Below are 14034 nucleotides of genomic sequence, written 5' to 3' on the forward strand. Positions count from 1 at the left end.
TAGGATGACGTATCGCATCAGTAATGTAATAACAACCCACTAATCACGATTGTAGATCTTAAGGTTAAAGGATTCGTCATTGATATAATCGTTTAAATTCCAAAGCAGTTTTCCCGTCTAAAACTGAATATTTCGCAGTGAAAATGTATTCACTATATTGTAGGTGGAGAATGGAGTACAGTGAATACATTTTTAAAGCGAAATTTTCAGTTTAGAATGAGAAAACTGCTTTTGAATTTTCAATGATGACGGTTATATCAATGACGAATCCTTCAACCTTAAAGCCTATATGCGCGAGAGTATTTGGAGGACCTACAACATATGTGTAAATCAGTATTCTACGAGACTATCTTCCATGGACCTGTAGTAGGGTGGAAATTATGAAAAATATGTCGGCTAGTGTGCCCGAGCACAGAAATAGTGCGATAACTGATGCAAAGCGATGCATCTGTTGTAGTTTTATCAGAATCTTTATGGCCATACGAAATGCTAGAGATTCAATGTTGTTCTCTGCATGTCTAGTCGACTTTTGTTTAGGGTGACCAAATTACCCCACTACTAATAGGGTAAAGTGTAAAAAAAACCGTGGGAAAAAGTATTCAAATAGCTAAATGATACAAACTTTTATTTATTGCTGCTGTACTATCCGTTTATTAATCATGCAAATATCGACAGTAAATATATATCAACTAATTTGATGAAGTTTTATAGCGCATCAAGTTCACCACTGGACTATCGCACTAGTTTTCACGCAAATAGAAGTGCGCGATTGCATCCAATCAACTTGGTGTCTTCAGAGCGCTTATTCAGCATACATCGAACAAAATAGTGCGCCGAAGACATCAATTTGATTTGATTCAATCGCGCAGCTTTATTTACGTTTTCGAACTTATGAAGACTCAATGCGCAGTCCAGTGGTGAACTAAATGCGGTATACCTATCTTGACTAGACTAATTTAACCGTTGAAGCATGCATCGGAACACATTTATTTTGGAATAGAATGCCTATTTTTTTTTTCTAAAAGAGCTCTCAAATATATATTGTTATTTTAATTTTGAGTCATTTCAGAATGTTTCACAATAAATATCAATTCAACGTATCAATCTACTTTTGGTCGGGGTTTTCTAAAACTATTTGCTATAAGATTCTTATACCGACAACAGGTTTGCATTTGGTTTTTGTTGCTCTGATCATTCTTTATAAATCCTGTTTTAAAATATTACCGAAATTATCGATCACAAACAAAGTCAGTCCATCCAGACAAATCTCCTCTGGAATCTGAAAGCATTCCGTATCTCTGTCTAAAAACGACCAGTAATTCTTTAGCATCCCGTCCTCCCTATCACGAAGTTCAATCAGTTTAAGCGTGGAATTAATACTAGTCACGTGTCGTGTTACGAAGTTCAAGCTTAGTCTAGTATCACAATTATTTTCGTTTGTGCTGAGCCCATAGTTGAACCACTTGTGCAATTGTAAAGTAATGGCACAGTTGTCCGCGAAAAACGTTACGTCGCTTTCCTTCTGCTGCTGGTATTTCCGCAAAAACTCACCCGGCCGTTTGATTTGGGTCAGTTTGCTGTTCAACGGTTTTCGATCCGGCACGCGGTGACCAACGATCCGATCCGGAAGATCCTCAGTGCTCGAGATAAGCGTGAATACACGGTTTATGTGATCCAAATCGGCGCCCATGATGCCGTCCTTTGTGTGACCCAGATCGAAAATATGACCCATTTCGTGGCAAACCGAACCGATTGTGGTTGCGTAACAACCTCCGTAGCTGAAAATAAACACCAACATTTGAAATCTGTTACATAAAAGACTGCTCGCTCGTTAGTTTTTAAACTAATGGATAAAACTGTTTTTATTTTGATTGATTTGACTAAAAAAAATGAGTTTCTTAACCTAAACCAGGCGCAGCTCGAACGCGAGTACGACCACTACCCAAGCCATAACGTCAAGATTATCATAAGATTGATTGATTGATTTATCTTTATTTGAGAGACTTTCAGCCCTTGGCTGGTATTATCATAAGATAAGAAGACTAGAGCGAGAGCGGCCTACGAACGATTGATTTTGCCACCCCTAAGAAGATGGCAATACCTACTTCCAGCGTCCAGCACAGTTACTCCTGGAAGTCTGAATCCCAAATCGTGATTGACGGACGGCACTTTTCCGTCATTATCGACGTCTGGATCTATAGTGATGTTAACATCCACTTTGACCACTACCTGGTGATGGTAAAAATGCGCTAAAAATACTCCGCAATGGTACCGACGGTAGCCTCGGCAAAATCTAGAGCAACTGAAGCAACTAGATGTCGTCATCACATATGCGCAGAATCTCGAGACAGCGTACACAATGAAGCCTCTCTTGGGAACGCTGGGATACCATAAAAGTAGCCACCAACTACGCAGATGAAACCAACGTTGTGAAACGGAGCCGACTGAACGATTGATTCTACAGAGGCCATGATGTTCCAGGACTTACTTACCTTACCGGTGAGGCTAAGGCCTGAGTGGCCTCTGCTGTACATAGTAGCCGTCTACATTCTACTCGGTCCATGGTTTTGTGTCTCCAGTTTCGCACTCTGCGAAGGGTCCGCAGATCGATTTTCGCGGTGTGGACGATTATTAGTTCTCTCATCAGCTGATGCAGCTCGTGGTTCATTCGCCTTCTCCAAGCTCCATCTTCCATCTGCACTCCGCCGTAGCTGGTACGCAACACCTTCCGTTCGAAAACTCCAAGGGCGCGTTGGTCCTCTGCACGTAGGGTCCATACTTCGTGCCCATAGAGTACTACCGGTCTAATAAGCGTTTTGCAGATAGTTGACTTCGTGTTGCGGCGAACTGTATTCGATCGTAGAGTTCAGCGGAGTCCAAAGCAAGCTCGATTTCCTGCTACAATGCGCCTCTGAATTTCTCTTCTGGTGTCGTTGTCGGCGGTCACCAGTGAGTCATTAAGTACACGAATTATTAAGTACACGAATTATGCACGCGATGAGCGATTAGAATTCTAAATTCCGTATATAAAGTGATATCCCAGATCATCTTCCGTCGTCTTTCACCCAAAGTAAATGAGTTTGTGGGAAGTTATCAAGCCGGCTTCGTTGACGACGGTTCGACAACGAACCAGATCTTCACCGTGCGGCAAACCTTCCAAAAATGCCGCGAATACCAGGTCTCAACGCAATAAGTTGTCTTCAAGGCGGCGATCAACAGTATCGATCACAGAGAGCTATGGAAAATCATGGACGAGAACGGCTTTTCAGGGAAGCTCACCAGATTGATCAATGCGACGATGTACGGTGCTGCGTAAGGGTTTCGGGCGATCTATCTAGTTCATTCACATTTCGCCGGAAACTACGGCAAGGTAATGGGCTCTCATTTCTGCTGTGAAGGTGTTATGCGACAAGCTGGGCTCAACAGTCGAGGCACGATTTTCACAAAATCCAACCAATGTATCTCTTTTTTATGGATGACATGGCTATTGATGCTAGAACATTTAGAAAGGTGGAGGAACTGTACACCCGCCTGAAACGTGAAGCAGCAAAGGTCGGACTGATGGTGAACGTGTCGAAAACGAATTGCATGCTGGCAGGCGGAACCATGTAGGACAAGGCAAGCCTAGGTGGCAGTGTCCGATAGACGGGGACACTTTCGACCTGGTTGGAGCACTTCGTCTACCTCGGATCCTTATTACCGGCAGATAACAACGTTAGCCGTGAAATATGAAGGCTTATCATCAGTGGAAGTTGAGCCTACTATATGGATTCCATATGCCTTCTTATGGATTCCATAAGAACCTGCTGCCGAAACAAATTCATCCCCGCTCCAAATGCACCATGTAGGGGAATTGTGGGTAAAATGAACAGGGGGGGGGGTAAAATGAACAGGGTGGTGTTTTACGGCATTTAGGCTATTTTTGCATATTTTAACGATTGGGTTCTATGCAACAACATAAATCATTGTACTTTTGCTGATATTGGACTTAAAAATTAACTAAACCACTTCAAAATGAGGAAAATAGCGAAAATCATTCAAACAATATGGTCTGATGTAAAACTGAGGTAATAGTAATTAAGGTCTATTCGTCCATTATTCGCATATTTCTACATGTGTGATACCATATTCTAATAATTTACTCCTAAAACAAAATATTTAGAGAAGAAAAAAAAATAATTTTTGTTTTTAATAAAATTTCAGAAATAACTTCAAAACAAACAGAGCTTGGGGGTAAAATGAACAGTTGGTTCAAACTTTATATAATTTTTACAAGATTTTGTTCAAACTCGGTATACTGAAATATCTAACGTACATCGTTACACAACTAGAGTAAAAAGATAAGAAAACATATCTTACTTCAACAAAATAAGATTGTTATTAGAAATTCTGCCTGTTTTGATACATTTTTTCTAATATTTTTTTCAGTACATTTCAAACTTTATATAACAAGTTTTAAAAACGTAGCACATACAATTTACATCAAATTTACTGACTTGCAGTTGAGAATATCAAAACTACACATTCAAATTAACTTTTAAATATGTGTTCATTTTACCCCATTGATTGTTCATTTTACCCTCACTGTTTTTTGCTACTCGGTTTTCTAGCATTTTTTGCAATCGAAAAAATATAAAGAAAACTGAAGTTTTGAGATTTTTTTCTTCTAGAATGTTTAGAACATAATACCATCTACGGTATAACATGATAAAAAAGAAATATTTTAACTTATTTACATTGAAAACGGCGCCAAACGCTTAGGGTGTTCATTTTACCCCCAATTCCCCTACAGATATTAATAAAAGAAGTGAGGATCTCCTGAATTACATTTCGTCTAATAACATAGACATATGCAATAAACGGGATTCTCCAACTTTTGTTAATGCTATTCGACAGGAAGTTTTGGATCTTACGCTATATGCTATCAGATAAGATCGCGAACTGGCATGTTTCTGAAGGGGCATCATTGTCAGATCACAAACATATTAGGTTCGATTATAAAACCGGATCAAATTTAATTAAACCCAACGAAAACTAACTGGGACCTCTATAGCTTTTATTCAAAGAATGAAAATTCATATAAGGTTGAGCAGATCTTGTCTGTTTCACAGTTGGAAAATGCCTCTAATGAGATTATTGATAAAATGATTTCATCATATCATGCTAGCTGCCCAATCCGACAGAGGTCATCCAACTGGGAAGCCCCTTAGTGGAATGAGAAGCTGGCAGATCTGAGGAAGAAATCAGTTGTTCCATAGAGCAAAATTTACATCTGATTGGGTTCAGTACAAAAAAGCCCTTACAGAATACAACAGAGAATTGAGGCTAGCTAAACGAAAGGACTGGAGACGGGTATGTGAAGACATCAATAACGCTCATACGGCTGCAATGCTTTATAAAGTCCTTTCGAAAGACCATTCAAATGGTCTTGGAAGTCTTAAAAAAAGAAGATGCCAGTTTTACTGTTGATTCTTCTGAAACATTGGAAGTAATGATGAGAACTCACTTCCAAGGGTCGATTCCTTATTCGGATAAAGAACAGTCGACCAATGCGTATCAGCTTGTGAAATCTTCACACCGTCGAGAGTCGAATGGGCATTGAGTTCTTTTCAGCCTTTCAAATATGCTGGGAAAGATGGAATTTTCCCAGCTTTACTTCAACATGGCAAAGAGACGATTTGTCCGCTCTCAAACGAAATATTCATAGCCAGTATTACTTTAGCTTACATACCTAAGGCGTGGCGTAAGGTTCGTGTTGTTTTTATACCAAAACCTGGCAAACGGGACAAAACAGCTCCAAAAGCATTCAGACCCATAAGCCTTTCTTGTGCTCTGTTAAAGACCATGGATAAAATACTGGATGACTTTATCAAGTCTACCAGCTTAGTAGAAATGCCTCTAAGCAAATTTCAATTTGCTTATCAAACAGGCAAATCTACCATAACAGCGCTAATAGTTGCTAGTCAGCAAAATTGAGAAATCGTTTTAAGCCAAGGAAATAGCCGTAGTTGCTTTTCTCGACATTGAAGGAGCATTCGATAACGCATCCTACAGCTCAAAGCGTTCAGCAATGGAAGCAAGGGGCTTGGATAAATGCATTATTGAATGGATAATATCGATGCTTAAAGATCGAGAGATCTCTTCCGTTCTTGGAGGTGCGCAACTATCATTAAGAATTATGAATGGCTGTCCTCAAGGAGGAGTACTATCGCCCTTATTGTGGTCTTTGGTAGTGGATGAACTCCTTAAAAAGCTCCTCAATCAAGGCTTTGGGGTTATTGAATATGCAGATGATGCACAGTGTTCGAAATCGATGATTTCGCGATCAAAATTGAATAACTTTTTTTAGCTTGGTTCTAGAGGTTTGGCGTGTTCTACAAAGCTTTTCTGCATGTTAAAAGGCGTCTTTTGATGAAATGTAATAAATGATTAATCCCCCTAGAAGTGAGATAAAAATTTTATTTTTTCGAAATATTTTTTTTAGAGGTTTGACGTCTTCGGCAAAATTGTAGCCCATAATAAGAGAAGAAAAATCGTAGAACATGTCAAAGCTCCACCTCTTTCGGTTTTCGAGATATGGAGCGTTTTGTGCGAAGTACCCCTAAAACTAGTTTTTTCAGTGTAGCTTCATCATATAAAATCCTACAGTTTTGAGACCTTCTACAAATTTGTTCAGGACGTCAAAATACATATTTCTTCCGAAGATGTCAAGTCATTATATCTTAAAACAAAAAAGTTATAGGCAAATTTATCATATTTTAAGGTGTACTTTCACCTTAAGTAACTATTTCCGGCGCAAAATGGCGCAGATGGCTCAGTCGGTAGTTGAAAGATTAGACTTTTTACTATCACTTGGGAGTGGAAACCCTCGTGGGCAATAGTGGGAATACATGACAAAAACTAATTATGTTGCCTGTAATACAAGAAAAAAAATAATAATTTAGGAGCCCGCAGTAATTTTTACTGCATTGCGTAATTTCCGGCAATATTTTACAACATTTTTGAGCATGATTTATTTATTTATTTACTTAAACTAGCGACACTTCACACCAAAGGTGCATTCGTGTCGTTTTTGAGCATTGTTTTTACCATACAGAATTCATATTGTTTACCATCAGATGCTCAGGCAATTTCTGATAAAGTTACTTTAAAATTACCTGTTTGAAGTTTTTTTTGGGGCCATTTTCAAGTTATGTAGGAATAGGAATGCTCAGGCAATTTCTGATAAAGTTACTTTAAAATTACCTGTTTGAAGTTTTTTTTGGGGCCATTTTCAAGTTATGTAGGAATAGGAAAAAGGAAATATTAAACAGTTAAAGATGTGTATCAAAACATGGAGTATTTTTTTTTATTTTTTCATGTTTTTATATTTATATTTGTTGTTTGACTTTTCAACTACGGAAACAGTATCGGAAAATATCAGGAAAAGTTTTGATTTGCCCGATAGCAGATTAACAGCTTTTTCGGTAATCCACGAGTTTGACTTACAACTGGGAAGCAATTGAAATATATCAAATATAAATCAATAAAATACAGGGTGTGCCGAGAAATAATGCCATAGTTTTTTTTTTATTTCAAACATTATTATTAATTTCTTGACGTTAACCACACAGATAAAAATAATGAGATTTACACGTCATGTAAACTTCAGTTTAGTCATGTAAACTTACTCTTATGATGGTTTACATGATATATCATGTAAATTTGTGTTATATGTCATGTAAACACACAGAGTCATGCTGATTTACATGACATATAATGGAAGTTTACATGATATTTTATGACTTTTACATGATATGTCATGTAAACTTCTGTGATATCCCACGCTCCAATCATGTGCATCATATGTCACAGAATTTTACACTCTTTTTTCGATCTGTGCAATTACATGTTTTGACGTCCGATCGTCTGTATCATGAGTTAATTGAAGTATTTTTCATATTTTTAACAATACTTTTCATGAGAATCGGGTTGAAAATAAAATTTCATATCAAATTGATCATTTGATATAAAAGATTTATTTTATTTTCACCAGGAAATCGTCAAAATATGTATTGAAGAATGTAAAATTACAACTACCTTAATTAGAACTGCAAAGGTATTTATCAAAGCGCATTTAATATTTTAACTACCGTAGCCATTCAATTTTATGACTATTGGGTAGGCAGTCATTCGTTTGGGCATAGATATGTTGTCATATTTTTGAAGAAATTCAATACTTTTATTTAGAACTAGCTTTAGTTATAACTGTCGGGTTACAACAATATTTTCTTCTGATGATTTGATTTTTAGTGACAAAAGCTTACTGGTTTTTGCAAAAACGTAGTAAAGATATTGCCGGAAGAAACACAGTGCAGTAGACATTACTGTGGGCTTCTCAATTATTTTTTTTTTTTATTTATTTTTCTTGTATTACAGGCAACATAATTAGTTTTTGTCATGTATTTAAACCAACTTTCCCACTATTGCCCACGAGGGTTTTCACCCCCAAGTGATAGTAAAAAGTCTAATCTTGCAACTACCGACTGAGCCATCTGCGCCATTTTGTGCCGGAAATAGTTAATTAAGGTGAAAGTACACCTTAAAATATGATAAATTTGCCTATAACTTTTTTGTTTTAAGATATAATTAGGATATAATGATTATAATGATATAATCTTCGGAAGAAATAAGTATTTTGACGTCCTGAACAAATTTGTAGAAGGTCACAAAACTGTAGGATTTTATATGATGAAGCTACACTGAAAAAACTAGTTTTAGGGGTACTTCGCACAAAACGCTCCATATCTCGAAAACCGAAAGAGGTGGAGCTTTGACATGTTCTACGATTTTTCTTCTCTTATTATGGGCTACAATTTTGCCGAAGACGTCAAACCTCTAAAAAAATATTTCGAAAAAATAAAATTTTTATCTCACTTCTAGGGGGATTAATCATTTATTACATTTTATCAAAAGACGCCTTTTAACATACAGAAAAACTTTGTAGAACACGCCAAACCTCTAGAACCAACCTGAAAAAAGTTATTCAATTTTGATCGCAAAATCATCGATTTCGAACACTGTGTGATGTAGCGATGTAGCTATTCAGATACGTGAAAAATATGACGATACGATATTCAGCCGGTTACGATCCGCGTTGAATGTTACCATCAAATGGTGCCGAGAGGAGGGATTAAAAGTAAACCCTTCAAAAACTATTATTGTACCTTTTACTAGAAGGTTAAAAGTAAATTTTACTGAACCCTTTTTTAGATAAGTTTAAATTCTGTTCTCAGAAGAAGTTAATAATCTTGGGGTAACTTTGGACAGAAGATTGAATTGGAATTCACAATTAAACAATGTTTTAACCAAGGGTACCAATGCCCTTTGGGTCTGCAGCAAAGCCTTAGGAAAAACCTGGGGTCTTAGACCTAACATGATTCACTGGATCTATCATGCAATAGTCCGGCCTATGATTACTTATGCTTCACTTGTTTGGTGCCCCAAACAAGCTAAGTAAGCTACAAAGCCTTGCTTGTATATTAGGCCGTCCCTTATTTTGCAAAATTTAGAAATGTTATAAGTTCGTTAGTGGAAAATGATCATTTTAGCTAAAAAATGATCGTGTCAAAATTTGAAGTCCGTATCTCAAGGCTAAGTGGTCCCTCAAAGGGCCTAAAGTTGTCAAAAATTGTATGGGACCAAAAAAACATGAAATTTTCTTCGACAAAACAAATACGCTATTCCACTAAAACCGGTGGTTTTAGGACCCTAAAGGGCCGAAAATGTGCTTAGATTTGCGATATCTCTACTCGTTTCCTAGATATTGACAAAAAACAACTGAGAAATCAGCATTTTTGACCATTTTTTTAGATTCCAAAGGAAACTTATCCTATTTTGTTCAATAACTCAAAAACGAGTAGAGATATTGCAAATCTAAGCACATTTTTGAGCTTTCAGGGTCCCAAAATCACCGATTTAGTAGAATAGCGTATTTTTTTTGTCGAAAAAAATTTCATGTTTTTTTGGTCCCATACAATTTTTGACAACTTTAGGCCCTTTGAGAGACCACTTAGCCTTGAGATACGGACTTCAAATTTTGACACGATCATTTTTTAGCTAAAACGATCATTTTCCACTAACGAACTTATAACATTTCTAAATTTTGCAAAATAAGGGACGGCCTATTGTATATCTATGACAGGAGCAATGAAAAGCACTCCATCAGTTGCTTTGGATGCCCTTCTCAATATACTACCATTGCATCAATTTGTTAAGCTACAAGCGGCAAAAAGTGCCCTGCAGTTTATACGTTACAATAAAGTCCTAGACGGGGATCTTGTTGGACATTTGAGGGTCATCAAAGACTTCAAATTAAACATGGACATAGAAACAGTAGAAGATTGGGTGATAACGAAGACCAACATTGATGGTCCCTTCAAAGTGGTGAAACCATGTCGCTATGATTGGGATGCTGGTGGGCCAAGTTCACGTCCAGGATCTATACCAATGGGATGCAGTCCCACTGTATTTCAAGCGGAAATTCAAGCCATTCTTTAGTGTGCCAACATTTGTCTGAAAAGAAATTATAGGTTTGCCAAGATCTGTATTTTTTCGGACAGTCAGGTGGCTCTAAATGCGCTAAAAGCTTTCACTTGTCAATCAAAGCTAGTGTGGGAATGCATTATTTCTCTGAAGCAATTGGCCAGTAGGAACGAGGTAACTTTATACTGGGTGCCAGGTCATTGTAGAATTCTGGGAAATGAAAACGCCGACAATTTAGTCAAACAGGGTGCGGCATCAAGCTTACCTGAACCTTTCTGTGGAGTTCCTGAGTGTGCTCTTCGGATAGAACTAAAAACTTGGGAAATGTCCACGGTAGAATCTAATTAGAATGCCACGGATACAATCAAGCGAAAAGGTTCATAAAACCCAGTGCAGAAAAGCCAGGTCCATATTGATTCTAAACAAAAGAGATCTCAGGGTAATTACTGGTCTGATGACGGAAACATCATATGAGTACATATTTGACGAGAAAGATACTATCACCACTAGGTGGATTAATTTGGATTTTAATAAAATCTTAGTAAAATTCTAGTTTCCTAATTTCCTGGCGAGACATTAGCTGATATGGAGATATTTTTCCCACTAATTTCACTGGCTGTATGGCCTCAAGTATACAGGGTCAAATATTTAGCAAGGAAAGAACTCAAAAACAAAACCTATTTATCACTTATAACAATTCAGTCAAGTAAAACAAGATTTTTGAGCATTGGTTTATTTTTGGACAAATATTTGACCCTGGTGTACTACTGGGATCTTATCTCTCTCTTCAAGCTCCAAATAGGCATTTGTCCGAATATCAAACCAGCCAAGTGTAAGTTCTCGTCGTAAGAGACGTTTAATTCCCTAGTTACTTACGTGTATCTATAATTGCTATCATCCATCATCAGAGTGCGATCAACTTGTTTGGGGTTCAGAAAAGCAGGTACTATGTCGTCCAATCTGTTGGGCCACGTGTAGAGACACCCCGTTCCGAAAAGAGCCAATCCACCTCCACCGAGCGCAGCATTTCCCGTTGTTCGTCGTTTGATGTTCTCGTACGAGAAATCGTTATCCGATATCCCTTCATAGTAGGTACTACTGATGAACCCTATGAACTTTTGTTTTTCCGTTAAGAACAAATCCGATTGTAGTATCTCTTTGGCGAAGTAGTTCCACAACTGCTGGTCTGACATGCGTTTCGAATCCTCAACCGGCAGAGAGCTATGAAACGGCAAACATGGACCACTGATGGCGAAAGTTTTCCTGCCCCATCCTTTCTCCGAAAGCTTTTCCGCATAAAGGCTCTGTACCAGTTCAATCCCTAGGGTAATTTTGTGACACGCGCTTTCAATATCATTTTCATCCGTGTCGGACTGGTACCGCCCATCGTGGCCACTGCAAATTATGTACAGTGGTGTAATGGAATAGGGATTCCCAGTTGCTTCATAGAATAGGTGAACTTCCGTTGCATGGTGGCAGTAAGCTATTGAAACCCGATTCTCGCCATGCTTTAGCCTAAATATCACTTTAAATTGACCTCGTTTCTCATTGATGAATCGCACATCTTTGGATGCTGGCCAATCGCAATTATCGATTTTCAATTTCAGCTCACCTGCCTGGCATCGATTGAGTATCACACCCTTCAGTAAAACAATCGGATAGGTGAACTTTTCGTTGTCGGTAACGGTAATCGACTCGATGGAATGGCTCACGTTGCACATTTTCAGCAGCTTCGATAAAAGTACTGGCTTTGATATGAATATTTCCAGCCGGTTTTTTTTTCTTCAATTGTACTCAATCAATCAATCTCCGAAAAACTGCTCCCCGTGGGTGGAATGTAACTGAATGAATGAATGGGTGGAAAGGTTGGCCTGCGTATTACATGCCATTGAATTACCTACCACCCACTTCTGAGCATATCAGAAGCAAGGGTAGGAAGCATAAAATCACTAAAAGAAGAATGTCAAAATCATATGTTGGGGTTTGACCTGCCAGAAAGTGATAGCTTGGAATATGCTGCATAAGTAGCAGTCGTGCAACAAAAAAAAATGTCACGTACCCATAAATACATTCACAAGCAAGGCGAATGTTACCTGTGTTTGCATGTAAGGCGGCCAAATAGACAGCCGCAGAAAACCCGTTTTTGATGACATCCTCGACGAAGGACCTTTTCACCGCAACGTCTTCCTGTGTTGAACTGGCGCCCGATTTTCTCCTCCTGTCAATGGATTCTAGCAATACGCATCCGGATCTCGCCGATTAGGAGATGTCCTCCGGTCGCACGCAATGTCGGCGCTATGTTTGATTCGTACATTGGGTTGATTTGATTTGAACAGCCCTCCGTTCTCGCTCATTTTTTTCCGAGACCATGGCGTCTTATGACGCGCTCACTGTGCGAATTGTCGAAACCAACCTTTGCGTTCAAGTCGCCCATGAGGATCTTGATATCACCTGTAAAAGTTTTCTCTGTGCATTTCGGCTGAATCGATTAGCGCGTAACATTGGATGACGGTAAGATTTCGAATCCATGTCCTGAATCTGGCTACAATTATCCTCACTACTGCATTACGTTGGGAACAGCCCGCTGACGTAGTACACCAGTGTTTCCCAAACTTTTAGGAGGTATCGCCCCCTTGGAGCTTGAGAAAAATATTTTCGCCCCCCCCCTAGATTGAAATTTACTATGATAAAAGGCTAAAAATTTGCTAACCGGGAGCCGTTAATAGCCCACTATTTGACACTGTTATGGTAACACTGATATTAAATGTGCCTAAATTAGTATCGCTCTCATTTTCATTGAGTTGTATTGTAATGCAAATGCTTTTGAATTAGGTTCAACTGTAGAATGAATTGTTTTTGGGTGGCTTTTCAGTCTAGCGTAAAATCAAGACAAGTGCTACTTGTTTAATTCCGACGTTTCGGCCATTGGACTCGGCCTTCCTCAGGGGATCTGTTAATTTATTATTAAGACATGATATTGTACATGCGTTGATTGTCTGCATTTGAAAGAAAAACTGCATTATTGCATGTAAAAACAGTGCATCTTGAAATCATGTTTGTGCTATACATAGTTTTGAACAAAATCGAGCAAAATAGAACGGACTGTGAACATTTACGAACACTCGTTAAACTCAACCAGATGTTTCACCAATATTCTAAAAGGGGGTTCTTCAACACCCGAAATGTTTAGTCATAAGTACTCGAATAGGACTGGTGAGAAATTGAAAAACAATTACAAAAATATCGTTGATGCAAAAATTACAACTCGAATAAATGTATGGAATTTCAAAATCGACCCATTTTTTCTCGATTTATTTTAATTTTTCTGATCAACGTAAAAATAATCTTAAAAAATTTACTGGGAGCTTGAAATTTGAAGAATTTTCTAATAAGCTTAGTTCAAAATTGACAAAATGGCCACCTATATTCCTTTGCATCTGGGCCCCTTATTTGTATATTTTCAAATGTAGTCAGCTTTGCTCAGTAATTGAAAATTATGAAAAGCCTGGG

General features: G+C 38.1%; 1 protein-coding gene across 1 annotated transcript; it reads right to left on the bottom strand.

Moving 5' to 3' along the window:
- Positions 1 to 346: 346 nt before the first annotated feature.
- On the bottom strand, positions 347 to 13116 carry LOC109430995 (uncharacterized). Its single transcript, XM_019707122.3, has 2 exons — positions 11401 to 13116; positions 347 to 1778 (listed from the first exon to the last, which is right to left on the bottom strand). The coding sequence occupies exons 1-2, from the start codon at positions 12243 to 12245 to the stop codon at positions 1199 to 1201; spliced, it is 1425 nt and encodes a 474-aa protein (XP_019562667.1). The 5' UTR covers positions 12246 to 13116; the 3' UTR covers positions 347 to 1198.
- Between the last annotated feature and the right edge of the window lie 918 nt (positions 13117 to 14034).

Source organism: Aedes albopictus, chromosome 1 (assembly GCF_035046485.1).
Source record: "Aedes albopictus strain Foshan chromosome 1, AalbF5, whole genome shotgun sequence".
Lineage (NCBI taxonomy): Eukaryota > Metazoa > Arthropoda > Insecta > Diptera > Culicidae > Aedes > Aedes albopictus.